This window comes from Xyrauchen texanus, chromosome 10 (genome assembly GCF_025860055.1).
Source record: "Xyrauchen texanus isolate HMW12.3.18 chromosome 10, RBS_HiC_50CHRs, whole genome shotgun sequence".
In the NCBI taxonomy this organism is placed as follows: domain Eukaryota; kingdom Metazoa; phylum Chordata; class Actinopteri; order Cypriniformes; family Catostomidae; genus Xyrauchen; species Xyrauchen texanus.
In genome coordinates this window covers 19,224,937-19,247,393 of record NC_068285.1, presented here as the reverse complement: position 1 = coordinate 19,247,393, position 22,457 = coordinate 19,224,937, and the positions used below count along the sequence as shown (strand labels likewise).

At 37.2% G+C, this 22,457-nt stretch overlaps 1 protein-coding gene across 1 annotated transcript in view; it reads left to right on the top strand.

Annotated features, from left to right (window-relative positions):
- Nucleotides 1-22,457, top strand: part of LOC127650953 (3-hydroxyisobutyrate dehydrogenase, mitochondrial-like) — a 39,391-nt gene that overhangs the window by 4,944 nt on the left and 11,990 nt on the right. Inside the window, exons 5-6 of the mRNA XM_052136628.1 lie at nucleotides 18,122-18,255; nucleotides 18,701-18,777. Of these exons, the coding sequence (XP_051992588.1) occupies nucleotides 18,122-18,255; nucleotides 18,701-18,777 (211 nt within the window). The remainder of the gene's footprint in view (nucleotides 1-18,121; nucleotides 18,256-18,700; nucleotides 18,778-22,457) is intronic.

Here is a 22,457-nt window from a genome sequence, read left to right as displayed (position 1 = left end):
TCCCAATGTGGATACTGGATTTGCACTTTTCAGTGATCTCAATAAAATATAAAAATTGTATTTTGGTTGCATTTTTTACATTTGAAATTTATTTGACCGTAATATAGACATGTAATATCGATCGCAGGCCCCTGAATCGAAATCGTGTCATTGCAGACATTGAGGTATCAGCAAACATCGGAAGAGAATCGATGCAAGATTGTATCATGATGAAACTCCAGATTTACACCTCTATTAGCTAGTTAAGCCATATTAAAAAATGTATTCAAAATAATTGTTACCTGTCATCTTGAGTGTAGATGTCATCTCTGACAGTCTTGTTGAGCAATGTTATAATGCTGGATGGCATTTCTTCGTAGGTTTAAATATGTCCTCAAAAACAGGAGTAAAAGCTGTACACAAACACTATGACTTGTCATGTTTGTTTGTGTGCAAGTGAGGTGGTCACATAAAACTACCACGTAGCCACGTAACCAGCTACTTCACCGTTCAGATCTCAAGTCAGTGGAAAAGTGCCGCCAGTTTGCTGAAGGCTCCAGATTGTCCCGGCCATGAAGCAACTTAGCACAGCATGCACTCAAAAAAATAGCACTTTGGCTGAACATGATTCAGTCATGGACAGTGGTTCCATGTGATTGAAACAAGTTCGCGTAACAAAACTGTATAAATTTAAACCTAATAAAACACATGTAAAACTCACTTGAATGAATGGTGTGTTTAACATGAATGAATGGTGTTAGTTTAACATGAATCAGTTATGTTCTCCTACATTTAAGCCTTCTTGTCTTTAGCCTACATGTTTATATCATGTTAGATGAAGTCGATTTGGTCAACTTATTAAAACTAGGTATAATGCCAGTTATAAATGTCAATTTTATTTTCAAATTTTTCATCGACTGTCAAATGAAACTACAGAGGCAGCAGATGGTATGAAACTTGCAGGTTCAATACAAGTTGAGCTCAATCGAAAGATTTTGTGTCAGAGTTGAGGACGAGTTTTGACTTGTCCTTTTAATTTTTTTTGTAATTATATATTTTTTTGATTCCTACAAAACATATACAATAGCCAAACAAAACACCCAACAAACATCCCTGTGGTCACATAAGAGTATATAATGAACACATGATTATAGACGCACACAAAAATAAAAAGATTAATGAATAAATAATAATTACATGTAAAGCAATGTCAGGTATCCACCCCATTTTTCCATAAACAAATACAATTTTCCTAGTCTTCTAAACGACCCTTCTTCAAAGTCCGCCACCCTCCCGATCTCCGAGCTCCACTCATTAAATGATGGCGCTCCAGCCCCTTAAATGAACCTGTCTGGCGATCATGATGCTAGTTAGGACCCAACTCTTTGTGTCTATTCTCAATGTCGATGACTGCCCCATCGCCCTAAATACGGAGTCTGGGGCAAAATTTAAGTGTGAAGGAGAAGTGCCCAGTACATCAGACACAAGACTCTGAACCTTCAACCAAAACACCTGGATCTTACCCTGTCGGGTACCCCTATCCAGGGTAAAATAATCTGAAATTAATCCATTTGTTTGTACCGCTGCTACCAGGACAATAGGCGGAAATCGCGGGGGGTCGGGAGGGTCAGGACCCCCCCTATCTGAGGGTTGTCCCCCCTAAAATATCATAAAAATATGTGTATTTTAAATAATATAATGATATATTCTTAAAATAATTGTTTAAGAAATAAAATAATACAAATGCAAATGGGGCAACAACAAAAAAAACCTTGGTGTCCCCTTCAAAAATTGCTCTTGAGAATTGTTATGTTTATTGGCCCCCCAACATGTTTGATGAAATTTTCGCCCCTGCAGGTGTCTATAAAGTAGCTTAATCCATCCAATAAAAGTATTCTCGAGTCCATATATTTCAAAAATCTTAAATATAATCCCGTTCTACAATATCAAATGCCTTTTCGGTGTCAAGTGAGATGGCAGTGACTGGAGTCTTATCATTCGCCACTGACCACATGATATTGATAAAACACCTGATGTTATCAGAAGAGCTGCGTCCCAAATAAACCTCACCATATCTACAGTGAGGAAAATAAGTATTTGAACACCCTGCTATTTTGCAAGTTCTCCCACTTGGAAATCATGGAGGGGTCTGAAATTGCCATCGTAGGTGCATGTCCACTGTGAGAGACATAATATAAAAAAAAAATCCAGAAATCACAATGTATGATTTTTTAACTATTTATTTGTATGATACAGCTGCAAATAAGTATTTGAACACCTGTCTATCAGCTAGAATTCTGACCCTCAAAGACCTGTTAGTCTGCCTTTAAAATGTCCACCTCCACTCCATTTATTATCCTAAATTAGATGCACCTGTTTGAGGTCGTTAGCTGCATAAAGACACCTGTCCACCCCATACAATCAGTAAGAATCCAACTACTAACATGGCCAAGACCAAAGAGCTGTCCAAAGACACTAGAGACAAAATTGTACACCTCCACGAGGCTGGAAAGGGCTACGGGAAATTGCCAAGCAGCTTGGTGAAAAAGGTCCACTGTTGGAGCAATCATTAGAAAATGGAAGAAGCTAAACATGACTGTCAATCTCCCTCGGACTGGGGCTCCATGCAAGATCTCACCTCGTGGGGTCTCAATGATCCTAAGAAAGGTGAGAAATCAGCCCAGAACTACACGGGAGGAGCTGGTCAATGACCTGAAAAGAGCTGGGACCACCGCTTCCAAGGTTACTGTTGGTAATACACTAAGACGCCATGGTTTGAAATCATGCATGGCACGGAAGGTTCCTCTGCTTAAACCAGCACATGTCAAGGCCCGTCTTAAGTTTGCCAATGACCATTTGGATGATCCAGAGGAGTCATGGGAGAAAGTCATATGGTCAGATGAGACCAAAATAGAACTTTTTGGTCATAATTCCACTAACCGTGTTTGGAGGAAGAAGAATGATGAGTACCATCCCAAGAACACCATCCCTACTGTGAAGCATGGGGGTGGTAGCATCATGCTTTGGGGGTGTTTTTCTGCACATGGGACAGGGCTGACTGCACTGTATTAAGGAGAGGATGACCGGGCCATGTATTGCGAGATTTTGGGGAACAACCTCCTTCCCTCAGTTAGAGCATTGAAGATGGGTCGAGGCTGGGTCTTCCAACATGACAATGACCTGAAGCACACAGCCAGGATAACCAAGGAGTGGCTCTGTAAGAAGCATATCAAGGTTCTGGCGTGGCCTAGCCAGTCTCCAGACCTAAACCCAATAGAGAATCTTTGAGGGAGCTCAAACTCCGTGTTTCTCAGTGACAGCCCAGAAACCTGACTGATCTATAGAAGATCTGTGTGGAGGAGTGGGCCAAAATCCCTCCTGCAGTGTGTGCAAACCTGGTGAAAAACTACAGGAAACGTTTGACCTCTGTAATTGCAAACAAAGGCTACTGTACCAAATATTAACATTGATTTTCTCAGGTGTTCAAATACTTTTTTTAGATTATGTCTCTCACAGTGGACATGCACCTACAATGACAGTTTCATACCCCTCCATGATTTCTAAGTGGGAGAACTTGCAAAATAGCAGGGTGTTCAAATACTTATTTTCCTCACTGTATATGTATAAGAGATGTCATAACTTTGTCGGTTAGCCACAGTTTTTGACAATATTTTTACATCTAGCTGGATCAAGGAAGTTGGACGGTAACTCTCTTGGATCTTTGTCCTTTTTTAAGAATCAGACTGATCCATGTCACAGTTGCCAGAAGCTTTCCATTCTGAATGATTCTGTATAAACTTCAAACAAATGTGGAGCCAGTTATGTAGCATAAGATCAAAACATTTCAGCAGTAAAACCATCTGGCCCATAGAGCCTTTGCAAGGCCTTAATTACTTCGTCAAGCTCCTCCAAGTTTATCACAGAATCAAGTAAATGTTTTTGCTCAGTTGTCAGCTTGGGGGGGAAAAAGTATAAACACATTTGACAGCTAGAGGATAAATAGTCTACAGCTGCATTAATTTTGCACATCCTTTAATGTTAAAAACCTATAGAGCCACCTGTCTTTAAAACTCTTTTGGGTAACTCAGATCCAATGCATAAATCAGTCCACACGAAAAAAGATATCTGAAAAGTCTGGGCAGGTGGGTGATGACTTTCAAGAACCATGACATTTCTGACCAGATTGTAGTGAATAGCTGTGAATCTGTGAGTCCTCTGACTGCTGTTAAAAGAGCAACTGGTGAATATCCAACATTTTTCTCTTCTGAAACTTCAGCCCTGAAATGCAGAAATAGCAAAAAGTGGAAAAATTAAAGATACATTTATTAAAAACTGTTTAAAATACACACCTACATAAAATAATAGTGCACACAACAATTATGTAATTATTTACTCACTTGTTCCAAACCTGTATGCCTTTATTTATTCCATGGAAGATTAAAGCTTTGGGTTTTTGTTTATGTATTTTTTTTTTATATAAATCATCATCTTAAAAATGAAAGTTCCCCCAAAAATGAAACTTCTGTCATCATTTACTCACCCTTATACGATCCCAGATGTGTATAACTTTCTTCTGCTGAACATAAACAAAGATTTGTTTCTGAAGACATGGATTAAACCACTGGAGTCGTCTGTATTACTTTTTTGCTGCCTTTATGTGCTTTTTGGAGTTTTAAAATGTTAGTATCCTTTCACTTGCATTGTATGGACTGACAGAGCTGAGATTCTTCTAAAAATCTTGTGTACTGGAGAAAGAAAGTCATACACATCTAGGATGACATGAGGGTCAGTAAATGAGATGTTTTTTTTTATTATTTTTGAGTGAACTATCCCTTTAAGTTTGGGACAGGCTCATATTATTCTGTGTAAAATCAAGGTCTGTTGAACCACAGAACAATATTCAACAACTAAGACCATAATGCCTTTTAAGTAACGAATCAAGAGAATCTCACCAGAAGTCTTTTTTGATATATCTTCTGACGAGATATAAAGTCATCAGCAAAGACTGTGCCTATCAAGTTCTACATACATGTTTTTGGTATATTCTGGTTTGTAAAGCGCTACTCGGCAAACACCTGAAACGGAAATATAAGAAAGGCTAGTTACATTCACAATGTATATTGAAGGACATCCCTATAAATGATCAAATTTGTGCATTTACACAACAGTTTTACCAGGACATTTTTATTTCTCTTCAACTTGCTTGGCAGTCAAACAAAATCCAAGTCATAAAAAATGGGGAAAACCAATTCATTTCAATGTTGCCCATTTAGATCAAATAAAGATATATGACAATTTCACAGTAAACACACACACACACTTGTTACTTAGTAAACTTGTACCATGTAAACAACTAGATACATCCACCTTGTTCAAACTAGGGTGGGAAACTAGTCCAAACAAGTCCTTTGAGCCCTCAGTATTCTTTAGAATGGGGAGAAAAACAAATAATATATAAGTATATCAGTTAAATTACACAACAGTAATGTTAAATAATACTTGATTTAAACTGAAGAATCACAGGCTAACTTCACAGGCTAACAAAAATTTCTCAATGTTAAATTGCTTGTAAAATGTCGAAATTGTACCTCTGTCGAGCCACTGAGGAGCTGTTTAAGTTAAGCATGCACTGCATCATTTAATATCCTATCCTGTAGATGGACAAAACATTCTTTAGATAACTTTTGCTGTTTGTTTTGTATTTTACATATCCTAAAATATCATAATTAAACTGTTACCTAAAACAGCAACTTGCTGTGTGTCTCCTTCCAACATTAAGTTCTGTTTGGGATATTTATGTAAATACATCTCAATTTAATATTTGTGTAGTTACTGTTATGCAGAAATAATGACAGAAGTTATGATTGAACTTGAAATGACTTAATTTTGTATCCACTCGGACAGCAGCGAACAGCTTGATGGAGGAAAAGTGCGCATTCAGAGACAGCATCCAATCATAAGCATGTGTTTGAACATGTCCTTCTCCAAAAGAAAACTGTGCTAATTAGAAGCAATCCGAATAAATACAATGCAAACCGATTTTGTCGCATATGGTACAATAAATAAATGGATATTATGTCCAAATTAATATGCATGGCAATAAAGGTGTCTGTGTACTTGCTTTGCACATCACATAAAAACGTTAATTGAGTCTTTCATTACACAGTAAGTACATTTTTTTTCATTCAGGCCAAATCCTTTTTAATTGCCATTTTATGTTGTATTTTGAAGCACACCAAGTTACACCAAAGAGTCACCTATTCAAGTTAGTTTATACTTGGGCACCTGTGTGAACTTGAAGAGAACTGACTTCATGCATTCACTAAAAATCACATTGGGAACAGCTAAAAGCGATTGTAAAAATGGCAATATTAAAATAATTGTTAAATGTTTAAAGGTAATATTGAATTTATTTCAATATCAATTATCTTCTGAGTTTGGGTTTAAAATGGTTTGACTTTCACTTTAGCTGAATCTTTTCCAATGCAGTTAATGGAGAAGAAGAAACACAAACACACTCCCAGTTAGATTATTCAGAGTTTCTGTGAAGGCTCTGTGACAGGGCCTTTAATGGCCTGAGACATAATGGAGGATAGCGCTGTCAGTAGCTTTCACTTTGATGGAGCCGTAATGTTGGCTGTCCCAGTTCCAGTGCCTTTTGATGTAGATAAAAGGCCATAAAGAGCTGAGAAACTGTCCTGCATAAGCACATGTTTAAGCTGCAAAACTCTTCCTCACTCTTAAGGCATTAAAGGTTTCCTGGATGTATGTTTACTGATTGGCGTCTACAGTGCAGACAAGCCTGTGTGTGTGTGGACTAGGCTATAAAAAAGTGAATGGGTGTGTGTCCAAGCCATTGGACTACACTGTGATCTAATCGTTTCTTACCCTTTTAGCAATTACAATGATTTACCAATTTCCTCAGATTATATGCCTCTTTCCTTTTAGGTGGAAGCCAAATAAAGGGGTCTGAGACTTGTAACAATAACATTTTATGCATATTTGAGTGTCACCATGAACAAAAAAAATAGGGGAGAGAGGGGTCAGATGTGCCACTTTTTTCTTAAGTTGTTCTCAGACAAGGAGAAATGAGAGAGGTAAAGCTAATGCCTCAAATTATATTTTGAGATGACTGCTATGAACTGAAATCAGAAGTGTCTAAAACAGGGCAATGGCAGAATGACTTCTTAAATCCTGGTAGTCGACCGAACTTACCACACATAAGGGGTAAACTTTACTAATGCACAATCCTGTTTCAAAGCCTTATTGTGTTTCACATTATTCGGATTTCCATAAATTAGCCAGGAAAAGGTTCATTTTCAGAATATTTAAATGTAGTGCAACAATTTTCAACGTTTTGTAATTGTATTCAAAGTTTACTCTCACTAATAGTTGAGCCACTGGCTCAGCTTTGACTTAAAATAAATTTTAGCTGCCATGTAGAAAATGTACTTTGACATGTAAAAAAAACTACTGAGAACCTAAGAGGATAGGGTGAGATTTTTTTTTTTTTTTTTTTCTGAAATAGTTTTGCGTGACCTTGCAAAAGTTTGTGTTCCTTTGCAATATGTTTTGCATTCCCTTAAATTAGTTTGAGTTCCCTCCTAGTTTGCGTTTGCTGCTATAAGTTTTTTTTTTATTCCCTCACAGTAAGTTTTGCATTCCCTTGCAATTATTTGCATTCCCCCGCAGTAAGTTTCACGTTCCCTCACAGTAAGTTTTGCATTCTTTCGAGACACTTTGCATTCCCCCGCAATAAGTTTTGCGTTCCCTCACAGTACGTTTTGCGTTCCCTTGTATTTCCTGCCCTGTCCTCTAAAGGGGTTCAGTAAAAAACAGAAGTTTGTAGTATAAAAAAAAAAGAAAGAGTTTTTCACTGTTCTTATGTGCATCACTTAATCACAGCTAAATGTACGTGATGGGCCCTTTCCAAATATGTGGACACGTGACAAATTATGTCCTCTTAGCTTGAATAAGGGGATGACATGGCTTACCCATTGACACATCTGACCTAACTAAAATCGAGCCAAATGAAGATGAATGTAAATATAGAGCACCTTAAATGTTATATCAGATCAAAAACACAATATTAAAAATAGAAGATAATTAGCCATAAAATCCAAACTTGATACAATAAATAAACAAACAAATAAATAAAAAAAAACAGCTCTTATGTCAGACTCAAAGTCTGAGAGAAAAGATGAACATAAAAGGTATGGCTCAATTTAAATTCTGTCATCTGTTATTACATAAAAGTGAATGGTGAAACATTTCCTTTTGTGTTCCATGGAAGAGAGAAAAGTTATACAGGTTTGGAACAACATGAGGGTGACTAAATGATCACAGAATTTTCATTTTAGGGTGAACAGTCCCTTAAGACGGTATTTAAATGAGTAGTGTGCATTCTTTAGTCCCAGAACATATCGTGCATAGGTGAACGGTTCAATAGCCTGAACAGTTCCCTACTCCCCTTTATTCTTTATCAGCACAATGGGGATCAGACTAGTCCACAAAACACAGCAGCACTAGTGCTCATGTAAACAGAGTAAACATGACACTTCAGCTCACCAGAAGGTGGCACTCCAGCCAATGTGACGCCATTGTGTGTGACAGACCATTCCCAAGGATCTCCCATGGTCTGCCGGATTATATGGTCTCTGTTGTGGAAGGCAGAATTTGCATGCGTGAGATCATGTTGTATTTTTTAAAGCTGATTTTCTTTTGATATAATTTTATAGTCTTGGCTCTGTGTTCGTCTCTCTGTGCGTCACTAAGGTTTGGCACATCAGACTGTGTTTCTTAAATAATACACTCGTAAAATGATGACTGTGTTTCTCTCGTTTCGCTCTCTTTGTCCGCTTTTGCGTAGATTTGTAATAAATTCGAAGGCACAAACCTCACCGTCTGCTGTTGCGGAATTGGACCCACAACTAACCCCCAGATAACATCACGTGGGGTGTGCGGCGGCCATTGCCTCGTCTAACAAGTGCTCAGCTAGTTAACAGTAATTGCCCACATTCCTTGGTTTTTGCTGAGATTGTGGCCACACTCACTCTGAAACTCACTGTGGGAAAACTTCAGCTCTCTGTGCAAGAGTGTTTGTGTCACAGTTTTGTGTGTGGTGGGATTCGGTTTAGTTTGTGTTTTAGGGCCGTTGCTCCCATGGTGCTTTACCTCAAGTCAAGTGTGGTACTTAGTACTAACGTATGTAACTTATGATGTATATTTGTGTAACGTGGTCAGTTGCCATATCCACGATCAACCGTGAAACTTCCCTTTGTTTCATCCAATTTCTTTAAGGAAGCAATATCACACAAGCAATAGTGCTGTTGTCATTAATATCTGCGTTGTACTTGCAGCCTCGTGCCTATGGCCTAATCATAGCCATGCTGACAATCAGTAGTACAACAACACCATTGCGAGTGTAATATTGCTTTTATACAAATGTCCTATAAACTAGAAGTTAATGCGGTTGACTTGCATTTTAGACACAATATGGCCAGTTTTTTTTGTCTAGGTTTACTCCATTATCAGCACTCTTGAAACACTGTAATCAAATTGGATGCCCGGAACTTTCTGTTGTATAATATTTAATCTTTTATTCAATGTAAATTTAGGCCTTTCCTAAATGTGTGACATGATCCTCTTGTCTTCTCTCTTCTCATTTATTATCACTGATATAACAGACTGCATGCATGAGAGCCGTCTCAATGAGGCAGCCATCACTGTGCCTTCACCCAATCAGGCCCTTATATAGATCAGCACTAATAAAGGACAGAAGGACAATCTGCAGCTTTCAGATGGTACTTTTTAAGCTGCATTAGAAATAATAGATAAATCTTATTTTGAATATAATGTGCCGTTTCACGTCACTCAAGTGACCAAACAGTCTTGAAAATAGGCTAGTTTGCAAGTTCGACTTTTTTTTTGTTTTTTTTCAGGCTTGTTATTTCACGAATATTCCAGGTTCAATAAAAGTTAAGCTCAATCTACAGCATGTTTTTTTTTTTTTCCACAGAAATTTATTTTGCTTGTCCCCTTTTTTTTCCTTTGTTTTAAAGCAAAAATGTAAACCTTAATTTTTTTTGCTACATTTTTGCAACGTGTTTACAATGGTGGGGAATGGGGCCAGTCCATAAAATACACATCGTTTCAAAAGTTTAGCCTCAACATAAACATTAAACATTATACATGTAATGTATTTTAGGGCGCAAAAATCACTTGCTAACCATATATGGGGAAAATTATTTGCAATATTAATAAGACTGGGTATAGTCTTGTGACTATACTTTCGAACCTATCTGTATTTTAGCATTTATGGCCCATTCACTTCTATTCTAACACTTATATTTATATATATATATATATATATATATATATATATTGTACAGCCGTGGCCAAAAGTATTGGCAGTGACATACATTTTGTGTTTTGCAAAGTTTGCTGCTTCAGTATTTGTAGATTATTTTTTCACATGTTTCTATGGTATACTGGAAAACTATGATAAGCATTTCATAAGTTTTAAAGGCTTTTATTGGAAAAACACACAATATATGCCAAGAGTCAATATTTTTCTTCATAACCTCTACAATTCACTTCAAATGAATGACTGATGGCGATCCATTCTTGCCGCCTTAGTGCTCGGAGTTTATCAAAATTTGTGGGCTTCTGCTTGTCCACTCGCCTTTTGAGGATTGACCACAGGTTCTCTATGGGATTAATATCTGAGAAGTTGCATGGCCACGGATCCAAAATTTCTATGTAATGATCTCCAAGCCACTTCATTATCACTCTTGCCTTGTGACATGGGGCTCCATCATGCTGGAAAATGCACGGATCATCACCAAATTTCTCCTTGGACGTTGGGAGAAGTTGCTCTTGCAGGACGTTTTGATACCATTCTTTATTCAAGGCAGTGTTTTGGGCAGAATTGTGAGAGAGCCCACTCCCTTGGATGAAAAGAAACCCCACATATGGATGGTCTCAGGATGCTTCATTGTTGGCACGACACAGGACTCGAGAGCGTTCACCTTTTCTTCTGTCTCAAACAGTCGGAAGGGGGATTCATCAGAGAAAATAACTTTGCACCAGTCTTCTGCTGTCCAATCCTTGTACTTTCTGCAGAATTTCAGTCTGTCCTTGATGTTTTTCTTGGAGAGAAGTGGCTTCTTTGCTGCTCTTCTTGACACCAGGCCATTGTCCAAACGTCTTCACCTTACTGTGTGTGCAGATGCACTGGTTGTGATTCCATAGCTGACTCACTCAGGAGGTGAGAGTCCTGGTGCCTGCTGGACACTGTGGGACGTCCTGAAGCCTTCTTCACTGCAGTTGAACCTCTCTCCTTGAAATTCTTGATGATCCGGTAAATGGTTCTTTCAGGTGCAATATTCTTTGCAGCAATTTCCTTGCATGTGAGTCCATTTTGATGCAATGCGATGATGGCTGCATGTCTTTCTTTATAGGAACCATTGCTAACAAGAAATCAATTATTGGAAGCACTTCTTCCCTCCTTTTATAGCAATCAGTCTGCTCTTATAATCCAATCAGAATGATGGAGTGATTTCACCTGACTAGTACTCGTTCACACTTTCCCAAGTGCTGCTGATATGATTTGTGAAATGATATTAGCTGGTCTTTTCGCCAATGAAGCTTTTTGCATTTATTTAAAATGCATCTGATCACTCTGCACAATAATCTAGAAACGATGTGAATCAACACCACAACAACTAAAGCAGAAATTTTTGCGAAACACAAAATGTATGTCACTGCCAATACTTTTGGCCACGGCTGTATGCACCATCTGTAACATCTTTTTTCTCTCTCTTTAAATGTCCAAATGTTTTGTTATAACATCATTATTAATATTTTGTATTATTATTTTTAATGCAACTTTTAACCTGCTCCAACACTGAAACAACTTGTCCATTTGTTTATATGTAAATCTGTAAATCTCTGTAAAACGTTTTCACATTTCATATAACTGCGGTTTTAATTAAGCTTGTTAACCTGTTAACATTTTACACACTCAAATGTGTAAATGGACAGCAGATGCCCCACACAATAGTTAAGTTGGTTTTTGGATTGACCAGAAACAAGATCACTGGAGAGGTGGGACTCCAGATATATCATAATGTAGATCAGCTTTCCCTTTGCTGTTTTTGGGCACCTCATTAATATCTCTGCCCTCTGTCGGGAGGATGAGGCTGGCTGACAGATAGGTGAGTGACAGAGGAATTAGCATAACAAGGTCCTAGCTGAGAAGGCCAGGGACTGGGAGACGTTTGTGTGAAGGGGGTGGTCGGTGTCTGTCCTGAACTCCAGATGGAAACAGACCCATAGCAGCTGTCTAACAGGGCCTCTTATAGCAGCGTATGTGTGTGTGTGTATTTATGTTGTTGAGTCTGATTGAAAATCATTGAGTGAGGAGAGATTCTTTAGTATTTCTTTTAAAGGGATAAATTACCAAAAATGATTTGCTCAATTGCATATGTTGCAAACCTGTATGTCTTCCGTGGAACACAAAAAGTGATGTTAAGCAGAATGTGAGCCTTAGTCACCATTTACTTTAATTGCACGTTTTCCATACAATGGAAGTGAATGTTGATTAAAGCTAACATTTGACCTAATATCCGTTCCATGCAAGAAATAAAGTCAAATTTGAATCAAAATGAGGGTGAGTTACTGATGACAGATTTGTAAGTTTTGCTTGAATTATACCTGTAATGTTGGTGTAGTCTTAGAAGCAGAAACATGACTCGTACAGGTTTGCTAGATTAAGATAAAGTGAATGAAATGCTGTCTTATCATTTTTCTGTGGTATCTAGTATGCACTTATGACCCTTGTTGAGGAACTGTCACTCAGAAATCAAAGCCAAATCACTTCTCCCCCTTAAACAGTCTTCTGTGTAAATGGTGTGTACTTATCCTCTATTTCTGGATATTTTTATAATGCTCATTATGGTACTTATTGGAGGAGCATGTGTGAAGGGCCACTTATTATGAGCCAATATATTGATGATCCTGCCCTGGAATTGAATTGATTCCAGATCATTCTTCACTTGTTGTCCACACTCTAAGGAATAGTGTGGTCGCGTGCCGAGGATCACGGTGATTAAAAGTCCTGCTTATCTAAATAATGAAGATAATGAGATGATCCAATAGCACATAGCTCCCGCTGTTTATATAAGACTCTTATGTAACCGTGTGAAGATTTGCATTTGTGTGGTGGCTTGTAAACTCTGCCCTTGGTGAACCTGTCAGTACGCCATTTTAGCATTGCTGCAGATAAACTGTTGAATGTTTTTTAATCTGTGTGATTTTTCTCATGTGTTGTTTTTATATCTAGACAAAAATATATTATTTTCATTTCTGTGTTTTTAATTTGTTCGAAAAATGCCTGCTCTTTGTGGTAATTTTAAGGTTTAACCACATGAAGCTAGTAAATAAAAGTTCCCACTGCATCAAATGCCAAAGAAAAGAAGAAAAAAAAAACCTGCTTTAACATTCTGTGCTGCATGAAAAAAAGACCTAATTGACTTATCAAAATTCAGTTTGACTGCCTTAACTATGTTCGAGCAGTTAAGGCATTAGGAGGACTGTGGTCATTTATTGGCCCGATTATCCAATGCTGCTTTGATCGTAAAATGAATTATTCATTGACATCCTCTGATATGACGCCTTTAAAATCAATATTTTATTGAAGTTTGCCTAATGTTTTTCTAGTATTGGAAACACAATAAGAAAGGTTCCTAGAATGTTCTCTAGAGATTTCTTTAATGGCTTGGCAGTACAGCCATTTAAAGGGACAATCACTTTTTAATACCTATTGCCTATTCCCGATCAATGCTTTTACAGTCAAAAAGAAAAAGTTATTGATCAGCTCAAGAGGCTAACTGATAGATTTAAAAACAGACGAGGGTTTGTGTGTCTGTTGTGGTGGTCTGAAAAAGCACTGATTTCTAGAGTCTTTATTACTGTAAGGCTTGTAGAAAGAAGACGAGATGCATGGGGTTTTTATCTGATCACAGTAAAGGATCAGAGACATACAACTCGATGAGGTGGTTTAAGCTTCTTCATACAATTTTATTTTATAGTTTATTTGAACATCTTATTTTGCCTGGGAAAAGAGTGTGTTTCGAAGCTTGTATCCACAAATGTAATTTAATGTAACACTGCCACTATGAAATGTTTCAATGTTTTAAAGAGTACTTAAAACATTTAAGTGGCTTTTAAGAACATTTAATTAGGTGCTGGAATTAAAGTTTGTGGTACCTGACACCACAAACAACTGCATATGTCTGTGTCAGTACTCGCATCACACATAGAGTTTAATGTCTGGCTTTTTTTTTTTTTTTTTTGCAGAGAACATTCTGTAAGTCTGTCTATGTCCATGTGTTTGAAAAAGAGCCAACAGTCAAATCTATACAAGAAACTGGAATATCATTATTAAGTAAGGTATAATGTATAGGGGTGGGAATCACAATATTATACTATATTATTATGATTCTTTAATTTGGGTGTATTGCGATTCAAAACCACAAATTATTGAGATATTTCACTCAATGTTTAGTCATTTGTCTTCATTGGACTTATGAGAACTGTTTCCAAATCACCAAATGCATTGTTAAATTAATATAAAAGTGCCAGTTTACAAAACAAGGCCTGTTTTCTCCTAATATCAATGTACAATGCAAAGCCATAAGCATATTTACTCCCTATTTCTGTGTATAGGTCAATGTAGCTAGTCTTTCCAAAAAAATAAATGATGGTGTTTATGAATACAATAATAGAGACAGTTTCAATTATGGATGCACTGATACCACTTTTTCTCTTCCGATTCCGATATCGGAAATCTCCGTATCGGCCGATCCTTATCCGATACCAGTGGTGTTGTGTATATCTGTTTAGAATATCTTTACATTTATTCTGTGGAATATGTAAAGAAACACAAACCTCTAACTACACATTATTTCAATATAAGTGTATACCTTATTAAGAAAACATTTATTGTTAACTAGTATACTGGATAATGTAGCAGCAAAATTAACAGTAATTCCAGTTTAAGTCATCAGTATTTTTTCATGTAAATCTTTTCAACTTGTATCTGGACTTTAAAGGATTCAGACCTTTTTTGTTGTTCTATTTAGTTGTAAGATATCAGCTCACTTTTCATTCACAGTTATTTTTTGGAACACATTCAACATAAATATTATTATAATTTGTAAACAAATAAGATATTATAATAGTAATATATCTCAATCGTGCACCTTTTATCTTTTAAACCCTCACACTTTTATTTTGACATTCTGAACTCTCCAGGAAGTCCTGTAAGTGTGTCTGTTTGTAGGCAAGTTTACAGTAGTTTAATTCGATTCTTATTCAAATTCTGATCAAATGCACCTCCAGTTCCGTTCTAAATGTATATTATAAGTGAACCGATCTATTGAGCATCTACATCTCAGATGTTGTTAGTGAGTAGCGCTCAAATATTGCGCACCGTGTGAAGGCTAAAAATTATTGTGTGTAAACCGAGCACCGCCATTCACTGACGCGCTGGAGCTGCGCATGCATTTTATATTTTCTTATTAAACACAGACTTTTGTGATTCACAGAGCTATTGCACGTCTTCAAGTGGCTTTGAATAAAACGCACGAGTCATATGAACTACTTTTAATTGTTTTTATGGTTCTTTTATGTAATTTTTTAGCTTGACAGTAACGAACAAGACTAACACACAGTATCGAATTTGGATCGGGCTCATCGTAATGATTCCCAATCCGTCTAAAAGCAATGTTGGAGAGGTGGTGGCGTAGTGGCTAAAGCACAGGGCTTTTAATCAGAAGGTTCTAACCCCATGGCCACCACCATTGTGTCCTTGAGCAAGGCACTTAACTCCAGGTTGCTCCGGGGGGATTGTCCCTGTAATAATTGCACTGTAAGTCGCTTTGGATAAAAGCGTCTGCCAAATGCATAAATGTAAATGTAAGTATCAGAGCCGATACCGATCCAGGTATCGGATCGGTGCAAACCTACTTTCAATACGCAAAAGTATAATACCTTAAAGGTTAGACTATTTTATATGATACTAACGTTTTTGTCTAAATCAATGTTAATTGTAAAATCTTCCCCCCTCTAATAATGTATGGACCGCTTCGCGTTGGGTTCCTGATCCCCTTTTGTGTTAATTTAGCGATAATGACTGACTGACTGTATATTATCTTCGTTAATTGTTTTTACATGAACTTGCATATTTAAATATGATAATTTATGTTAAGAAGTTTTCAGTACCACGTTTTTCAGTACCAATAAACCAATTTTGTTGCTGTAATTTCCCAAATAAACATTTTTTTTAAATATTTTATTTAAAAAAAACAAATTAAATAAACTAAGCATATCTGCATTCACACTTTGCGACAGTATGTAGTGTATTCAAATGCAGTTTTGAAATATACAGTATTGAAATTAACGTTAAGACTTCATTATGTGTGATTTAACCTGTTTTATTACAATAATTTCCAAACAAATAAAAATGTTTTTTGAAAAATGAATTCTCATTCCTATTTATTTATAAACTATGCATATAAGCACGCATACATTTACACTTTGCCACAGTACGCAGGGTTTCAAAATGCAGTTTTGAAGTATGCTAATTAATGTTGGCGTCATTGTGATCAACCAGTTTTATTAGAACAAAACAAAACGTGTATACCCATTCCCATTATAAACTAGGCATATACTGTAAGCACGCACACATTTGTGCCTTGTAGAAGTATGTAGCGTTTTAAAACTGTTTTGAAAAACTTTTTTGGGTAAAATTATTACTCATTCCTATTCATATAAACTAAAAATAAGCATGCACACATTGACACTTTGAAGCAGTAGGTAACATTAGGGAATTGGCAGACACGCTGACCTAATGAGAGAATTATTGATGACCGATAAGTACGACAAAAATCAATGCAGACTAAAGGGGAAGTCATAAAGTCTCTCTCTTTCCTTTCCCTTGCTCTTTCTTTCTCTCTGCTTCGCTCTATCTGTCTAGCATCAGCTCTTTTTTTCTTGGTCTTTAATTATTGACTTTGGCATTATTACCTTCTCAGTATAAACAGCCTATTCATTAGTGTTGACACATGCACAAACAGACCACCGGGGGGGGGCGTATTGTATCCAGTTGTAAGATGAGTTTTAGTGTTCAAATTTTTTCCAATTTTACTGCTTTAATTGCATTCTAATCTGGCAATTCCCCGGACACACATATCTATGTCAAATGCCTTGAAAAGGACCCCTCCCATGTAGAACATGGCACGCTTTAACGTGATTGGCCACACTTGGTCCTTCAAGGCGTGGCGCTTAATTGAACATGATAAAGTGTAAAGTTAATTGCCCCTTAGAGCTGTCACTCATACCTCAGGGGGCGTGTTCACTTAGGGGAGGAGTGTTGCTTCAGGCACAGCTGTTGTACGCAAGTGTATGTGTTTGTGGGGAGGAGGACAATGGGCTCTTGTCCTCAGAGACTTGTGAGGAATGATTTGGGACAATCGGCTTTTAAAGGCAAGCCCCCAAATGCTGTCCCGCTGGTGCCATACAGCTCATTAATACCCTTCTCTCCCTCAACACACAGTTTACTAAATCCTGGCCTGCTTAACTCAAATTTGCAGCATTACGTTTGATTCTGTATGATACTCCTATAGCATTGTGTGTATGTTATATACATTTATATTTTCAGAAGTTAAATTCTTTGAGAGATGTAAACATCAGTAATCACCATTTTTGTTTGTTTTTTGTTTTTATAGGAGATATCCTTTTCCCTCGGACCACAACCCACATTAAAGGGATAGTTAACCCAAACATTTTAATTCTCTCATCATTTACTCACACTCATGCCATCCTAGATGTGAATAGAATTTTAGTTTTTGGGTGAACTATCTCTTTAACAAAAATGTGTCTTGGAGTAACATGTAAATACTGTGGGAAATGAGTATGGTTATCATTCAGTTTCTTGTTATATACTAAAGTAATGGATACTATCATTGTACCTTGCTACCACGACAACTATAAACATTGTTTTACAGTAAAAGCTGACAATCAATGGTCCTGAGCACAGTATGATTGAATTTTCTTAGCATTACTTTTTTTTTCTCAGGTGTTGGTGCAGCCAGCCTGGCTAAACTCACCTTCATGGTAGGCGGAGTTGAAGACGAGTTTAATGCTGCCAAGGAGTTGCTCACCTGTATGGGTGCAAATGTAGTGTACTGTGGCCAAGTGGGAACTGGACAGGTAAATGCAGGCAAATATGAACATCCTCTCATCTGCTACCTAATGTTGTGTGCCAGATGCAAGCAGCAAACACACTAACACTCCCCTCAAATATGTAGTGTGGCAGCACCACGTGACAGACATGGTATCATCCATGGTACTTTGATATACCATGGTAATGAATGTTTACCATATTTATAATGCAAGGTATTTACATGGTACTTCAAAGAATGTCCAAAAAACATGAAATTGCAGTTCAAATTTATTGCAGCCAATGTGCTTTAGTGTGCCTATCGACAACTCAAAGGAATAAATGAAACTGTTTTAAATTACCTAATTAGATTGTCCATGTGTTTATAGATGGGTCATGAAACCTGGTCCATTGTGAATAAATGACCATGTGTTACTTCAAAGCATTTAAATAGCTGATGGGGCTGAACTGATATTTTGTAATTTTCTCTTTCAGGCTGCGAAAATCTGCAACAACATGCTGTTAGCGATTGGCATGATTGGAACAGCAGAGACCATGAACCTCGGAATTAGGTGAATGTGTGTGTGTGTGTGTGTGTGTGTGTGTGTGTGTGTGTGTGTGTGTGTGTGTTATTTTCTAAAACTACAGGATATATGGGGGTATATGATATATTTGTCAAATATTACTATTTCTTATTACATTTAAATGCAACTTATTGATTGATTAAATATAACTTTATTCATCAAACATTTTTATTTAATTCACTATTGGCTTTTCTATTACAATCTCACATGCAACACTCTGCAGTTCCATCACAAACAATTAGGGGTTCAAGAACCCTTGTTTGGAAAACCCTGCTCTTGGCTGTGGCTCTTCAAATTAAAGCGATTTAAAAGGGATGGTTCAATCAAAGTGAAAATTCTGTCATTTACTTACCCTCAATCCAAACCCATATGACTTTCTTCCATTAAAAACAAAAATAGATGTTAGGCACAATGTTAGGGATTGACAGTCTCAATTAACTTAAGTAAAGGGATAGTTGAAAGTTCTCAAGATTTACTCACCACCATGTCATCCCAGATGTGTGACTTTCTTCCTTCTGCTGAACACAAATTAAGATTTTTACAAGAATATTTCAGCTGTGTAGGTCCTCACAATGCAAGTGAATGGGTGCCAAAATTTTGAAGTTGCATAATCCACATAAAGGGAGCATATAAGTAATTCTTTAGACACCAGTGGTTAAATCCATGTGTTCAGACATGCTTTGATAGGTTTGTGTGAGGAAAAAGATCAATATTTGTCATTTTTTTACCATAAATTCTTCTCCCTTCCAGTAGAGCGCAATATGCATGAAGAATGTGGATCACTGAAAACAGAATAAGGCGAATGTGAAAGTGAAGTGGAGTAGCGTTGTCATAATACCATAATCATATCTTACGATACTATACCAGCTAAAGTATCATGATACCACAGATAGTGTGTTTAATTCTTAACACAGTTTGCCATAGTGGTTCTTAGAAACTAGCCATTCCACTTGTTGCTCCGGAAGTGATGAAAATAACTGATGGATGAACCGAGAGAAGGCTCAAATGGACTAACTTGTTTCCTAATACCTTTGCTGCATCAAAGCAGCCAGTTCAAAAGGCAACGGCTTGAAACTTTTATTGCAATATTCCTGTGGTTAATCGGTCTCACCAGTCAAAACCCAAAATAATTCAAAATCTCATGAATTGTGTTATTTAAAAGCTTCTCACTCTCCAAAGTTTTATTTAGATCCCCACCTGGTCCAGTGAAAATGTTTACATATTTTACAAGTTGGCTATTTTGCATGATTTCATACGAGTGCAGTCGCATGATATCATACGAATTAGCCAAATTAAGAAAAGTCGTATGAATCCTTACGATTTCACCTTGAGAGTGTAGTTAAATCCATGTAATCCATTAGGAGACACGACCGACAAATGAACACACTGGGATTCAGACGTGTGAGTTTGCAGCATGGGAAAACCACCCATTGAAAAATAAACAATACCATATAAGGGGCAAATTCTAAAAGGATTTAAAAGGGCACTGTGTCAAGGGAACGTCACATTTTTTGTTATTGCAGACATGGGTCTGATTCAAATGAAGGTTTTAGCAAAAATAATGATTACTACCGCTCATGCAACAAACTTGCGGTACTACCGTTTAAAGAATTCTGTGGCACCGGCAGTATTTTGAAGCTTTATTATTGCAATACTACCGTAGCACCGGTATACCATGCAACCCTAAAGTGAAGATTGACTGTGCAGGGAGAATTTATAGTAAAAAAGGACTTAAATATGTATCTGTTTCTCACCCATACCTATCATATTACTTCAAAAGACATGGATTTAACCACCATAGTTGTCTGGAGGTAATAAACACACATCTCATATCTATTCATATTTACTGGTTATGACGCAAGTGAAGCCATAGAATTGTAGTGCTCACCAAGTGATGTCATCCCTCTTCTCTCGAATATCAGGAGTGTGTAGGCACATGCACTCTTATATAGACTATCCAGACTCATTGAGACACCTTGGGTTCTAGGCTATCATAAATCTCACATGCTTCCTCTCATGCAGCAAAAAGCTTGTGTAGGGAATGTAAAAGAGGCTGTGTGTTTGGCTTATTTGAAGATATTATTATTTTCTTTCATCAGAAAGGAAGGGTGCATTCTGAAAGAATATCTCATCTCTCACTATGGAGGATTATTGATATTTTTTCACCCTTCACATTGCATCTTTTTTACTTTCTGTTCTATCTGTTTTCATCACTCCCTTTTTTTTATTCCTTTCTTTTCTTTCTAATTTGGTCATCTCAGAAGAAGCACTGGGTATCTTTATCCATGCGTGATGTTTCGCTTGGTAAAGAAGTGTCCCCAAAAGATGGTCAGCCCCCCTTCTCTCTCTCTCTCTCTCTCTCTCTCTCTCTCTCTCTCTCTCTCTCTCTCTCTCATCTCTCTCTCTCTCTCTATCATCACTTATGCATGCATATGCTGCTGTCTACACTTTAAAAACAGTAGCTGCAAGCATGAATGAGCCCTGTTTTTAATGATGCTGGTGTTCTCACATACACGCAGAATAGAGATTGAAAAGCCTTTGAAATTTCCTGTTCATCCACAATACAAGTGCACACACACACAGCCTGTGTACAGATGTTTAAAAAGATAATTGACATTTGGTATTAAACTGGTTCTTTGCCTCTTAAAAACATTAATACATTTGTGGGCTCTGTGTGTTTGCTTGAAAGTGTACGTGTTTACAGCTTAATCCTTAGATCACCAAGGTTTGATGAAGATGAAATGAGAACAAGAAGTATAGTTTATAAAGATAAGTCTTTAAAAAAAAACTTCCCCCTTCTAATGCAGTGATCAAACGCCTTTAGTTTATTTCCTCTCCATTTACTGTAGTTTACTCATCTATTTAAATAGACTTGCACATCTGTTTTTGCTTCCACTCACTGCCATTTTATTAACTTGCACACACTTAGTTGAAGTCAGATGTTTACATACACCTTAGCCAAATACATTTAAACTCAGTTTTTCTCAATTCCTGACATTTAATCATAGAAAACATTTCCTGTCTTATGTCACTACTTTATTTTAGTTCAGGATGTTTTAGTTAGGATCACTAATTTATTTTAAGAATGTGAAATGTCAGAATAATAGTAGAAATAATTATTTGTTTCGGCTTTTATTCCTTTCATCACATTCCCAGTGGGTCAGCAGTTTACATAAATTTTGTTAGTATTTTTTAGCATTGCCTTTAAATTGATTAACTTGGGTCAAATGTTTTGGTAGCCTTCTACAAGCTTCTCACAATAAGTTGCTGGAATTTTGGCCCATTCCTCCAGACACAACAGGTTTAACTGAGTCAGGTTTGTAGGCCTCCTTGCTCGCACGTGCTTTTTCAGTTCTGCCAACAAATGTTCTATCGTATTGAGGTCAGGGCTTTGTGATGGCCACTCCAATACCTTGACTTTGTTGTCCTTAAGTTATTTTGCCACAACATTGGGGGTATGATTGGGGTCATTGTCCATTTTGAAGACCCATTTGCCACCGAGCTTTAACTTCGTGGCTGATATCTTGATGTTGCTTCAATATATCCACATAATTTTCCTTCCTTGTGATGCCATCTATTTTGTGAAGTGAACCAGTCCCTCCTGCAGCAAAGCACCCCCACAACATGATGCTGCCATCCTCATGCTTCACGGTTGGGTGGTTGTTCCT